Source organism: Protobothrops mucrosquamatus, unplaced genomic scaffold, assembly GCF_001527695.2.
Source record: "Protobothrops mucrosquamatus isolate PMUCROS unplaced genomic scaffold, P.Mucros_1.0 scaffold14847, whole genome shotgun sequence".
Lineage (NCBI taxonomy): Eukaryota > Metazoa > Chordata > Lepidosauria > Squamata > Viperidae > Protobothrops > Protobothrops mucrosquamatus.
In genome coordinates this window covers 2,313-6,109 of record NW_015400616.1, presented here as the reverse complement: position 1 = coordinate 6,109, position 3,797 = coordinate 2,313, and the positions used below count along the sequence as shown (strand labels likewise).

Here is a 3,797-nt window from a genome sequence, read left to right as displayed (position 1 = left end):
CTGAACAGAGCCAGACACTTTTCAGGATGTATGTATAGAAATTAAAAGACCAACATTCGAAAAACCATTCTTGGGTGGATTTAGACATAAGGAAACAGGCACAGAATATCATAATGCAGGATCACAGACAGATCCCAAAAAACGTCTAGACAAAGAATATGAAGAATTCTGTAGGTCAACACAGGTATGTTCAGAAAGACTGAAAACCTTGAGATATATGCAAGAAAAAGTATTTGGAAATTAAATCTATTTCTGTATATTAGAAACTAATAAATAATTTAATTCTTTAATTTTATATATTTTATTGCATTCATAAATTAGCTTTTGATCAGTTTAATTAATTTATACAGAAAATACAAAGTATTCAGTAAGTCAGCCCAGATATGTTCATAAAGAATGAAGACCCTGAGATATGGGCCAGAAAAACTGATCTGGAAGTTAAATATGTTCCAGTCTATTAGAATAGGATAATTAAATAATTCCATTCTATAATTCTATATATTTGTTAATTTAATGCATTCATAAATTAATTTTTAATTCAGTTTAATTAATTTATACAAAAATGCTTAACCTTTTTAAAATTAATACTTTTATTTAATTCTAGACAGTGGTAGAAAGAAAGAAATTACAACAGACCATAAATACAACTTCTACACAAATGACAAAAATTGGTGTTTATGTGTCAAATGTCACTGATAAGCTTATAGAACCAAAGCCATATGTTACAGCTGAAGAATATCATGCACGACGACTTAAGGCGGTAAGTATACAGTCAACTGAATAATTATCATTAAAAAAGATTGCAGTTTTGCATACTTTCCTGGGATTAAAGCCCTTAATCTAAATTGGGTTTATATACTCAATTTATCAATCACATTCATATACCACTGATTCCACAAGGACTCCATTTTTATTATCACTTGAAATATTCTTACAAATAGCTTAGCTCCGAATAAGACCAGGATTATTGCAAGCTAACTTTAATTAGTTAAGCAAGTTATATGCGTTGGTTAAAGGAACAGCATGCCTCCTACCTTCCCTCAGTTTGATGTATCATACTCCTGAGTGTTTCTGTATATCTGTGTCTTTGAGATTGCAGTGTGTTTCAGGCATGTGAAACTTAACATGTGAAATTTGAATCTTGCATTTCAAAAGAAATTCAAATTCTTTTTAATACACATTTTTGTTTAAATATTCTAACAAATGAGAAGTAGAGAGCTACATTTGAAAGTATTTGTATATAGTACCGAAGTTATGGATAATTTTATTTATTTGTCAAAGAACTTGGAAAGCCCAATTAAAGCAGCTGATAGTTTTGTTTGTATTCCCAGCAGAACATCTCAACCTTTCACTGATTTTTAAACTGGTTTAAAAATTAATTAAGGATTAATTTTTACTACTCCATAAGATTAAAGTGATCAGAAAATGTTCAAAATCTTTTCTACAACATTATGATAGATTTAAATTTATTTCATATTTTCTGCCTCTGAAATATTTATTTGTATTTCCTTTGTGTTAGTGAGATATTTATTAGTTAAGATGCTGCCATTTAGGATCTCTTATGTTGCAGATGTTGTACTTTAGCACAAGAGGCATTCACATATATAACAATGAAAATTTCTTTCACCCTGCAATGGGGAACTGAACACAAAATATAATTTCATTGGAATATATAAAAAGGTAGTTCAAATATACAAGCATTTCCAGTGTCCCCTCCTTAAACCTGCAATTCTTCCACAAATTAAGTGTCACTGAACATAGTAGGGGTTTTACTAAAGATCAGATTGTAACAAAGTTTTCACAGAGTTGAGAATTTATTTTAATAAATGGCAGTGGTTTTTTCCCTACCATTTCACTAATCTAGTGACTATCATGTTCTGGCTCAGGATGATGCCCAAATCAGAGGTAATTTGGGATAGACTTTAACTTACCCAAGTTGGGACTGGATCCACATCTTCTTGTTTTGATTGAAAAATCTTCAGGGTTCTGAATAGTTCTGAATAGTTCTGAAACTATTGCAGCTATGCCAGAAAAGGGGAGGGCAATGGTTTTTTGTTTTTGTTTTACTGTTAATGTAGTTGTTTAATACATCTATTCTCAAATCAGAATGAGCTCTGCAGATTGTAAAAGTATAGTCTGAAAACTCAAAACTTATTTTTTGCCTTATTTAGAAAATATTTTATGTACAATTTATAGGCCTCCCATCTTACCTCAGGGTAATTCTAGGTGGCTTACAGTCATAAAAGGTAAAAATTATTTAAACTAAAAACATAAAGAAATTAATCCCAAAAGCCAAACACTGCAACCCAATTAAAAGAAGGGGAGGTGGGAGCAGGATGGGAAGGAGATAGGATCTGTTGTTAATCGATCATAGCATATAGCTTCATTGTAAGGTTGTTGGTTTTTTTGGTTGAATGCAAGAACGTTCTGAAATTTTAAGGAACAGTTTTAGAGGCACTATTACCTAATTTGGCAAGAAAATTTTGCAGAAGAAGCAAACTTATGAACACCAAGATACTGACAATTTTAAAATTTCTGAACAGATTTTTTATGAGCTTTGGCATGCTGCATTTCCTATTATTGTTCAAACCTTTATGAACAACTATTCCCTTCTCATAAAAATGAAGAAAATTTTAAGTACCATTAAATATCTGTTTTTCCATTGCTAGATAATGGGAGAACAGTTTTGATATTTTTGAATTATAGTTTGCATCAAAAATGAGTTGAAGATTTTCTAAAGTAAAGAAGGAAGCACATTGCATGACAACCCAACACTTTGCCTGGTGGCCATTCAGATTCTGCTGGTGGTTAAGCTCTTTCTAGAGAAAAATACTTAAAATTTGCTAGTGTGACATAACTCAGTGGTGGGATTCAGCCAGTTTGCACCACTTCGGCAGAACCAGTAGCTAATTTTTTGTTGCCCAGACCCAGAATGGACATCCACACAGAGAACTGGTGGTTCACATATTTGAATCCCACCACTGCATGAACTGCTTGATTGACAAAATCACTTGTTTTTGTAGAAATATTACAGAACTTTATACTTTCCACAAATATTAATTTAATTAATTGCTCTTTGTTTTCTCTCCCTGTGTGTAGATCATCGTAATCCAAACCTATTATCGACGATGGCTAGCTATTCAATGGGTAAACAAACTAAAAGAACAGTTAAGATTGAGACTGGAATGGGAAAGGCAAGAAGAACTAAGAAAACAGAGAGAGAGGGAATTAAAATTGCTAAGGGAGTATAATCGAAGAATGCATCCTAAAACAAAGGATGATTTTGAATTACTTTATCATGCCTTAGAATGTAAGTATCCAGTCTCTTCTCTGCCAATAAGTAAACCCAAACTCTCTCATTTTTTTTCAACAATTTATCATAGATTAGATGCAGAACTATAGCCACTGTTGAGAAACCCCAGTTACACTGGGATATTTCATGCAGATCAGCAAAGTTTCAGTATTCAGCATCTTTTCAGTATTTTAGCTATTATCCAAGCCTTACTGAATGCACTTCCCTTCTTTATGTCTACATTGTTGCTCACAAAGTATCTGTTTTAAAAGACATATTATTAATTAAGTAACTTAAATCAAGAAAAAGAAGAAGGGATAACTGGTATTAGCTGTAAACGTAGAATTAGTTATTATTAGGTTTGCCAGATCTGGGAATTGCCAAATCCCTACAGTCACGTCTTGATGCCAAAGGCAAACAGTAAACTCTAAATTTTTGTTATCACTTATTGGTTTTCCAGATTTGTGTAGGCCAGATCCATTTGCACATTCTTTAGAAGACATAT

The 3,797-nt window shown here is 32.2% G+C and overlaps 1 protein-coding gene across 1 annotated transcript; it reads left to right on the top strand.

Annotated features, from left to right (window-relative positions):
* Window positions 1-4: 4 nt before the first annotated feature.
* LOC107301589 (IQ and ubiquitin-like domain-containing protein) lies at window positions 5-3,310 on the top strand (the record flags this gene model as incomplete). The annotated part of the gene is made up of 3 exons (XM_015830792.1): window positions 5-184; window positions 605-760; window positions 3,100-3,310. Coding segments are annotated over 3 exons (547 nt in total), but the record flags the coding sequence as incomplete, so codon positions are not given.
* Window positions 3,311-3,797: the final 487 nt, after the last annotated feature.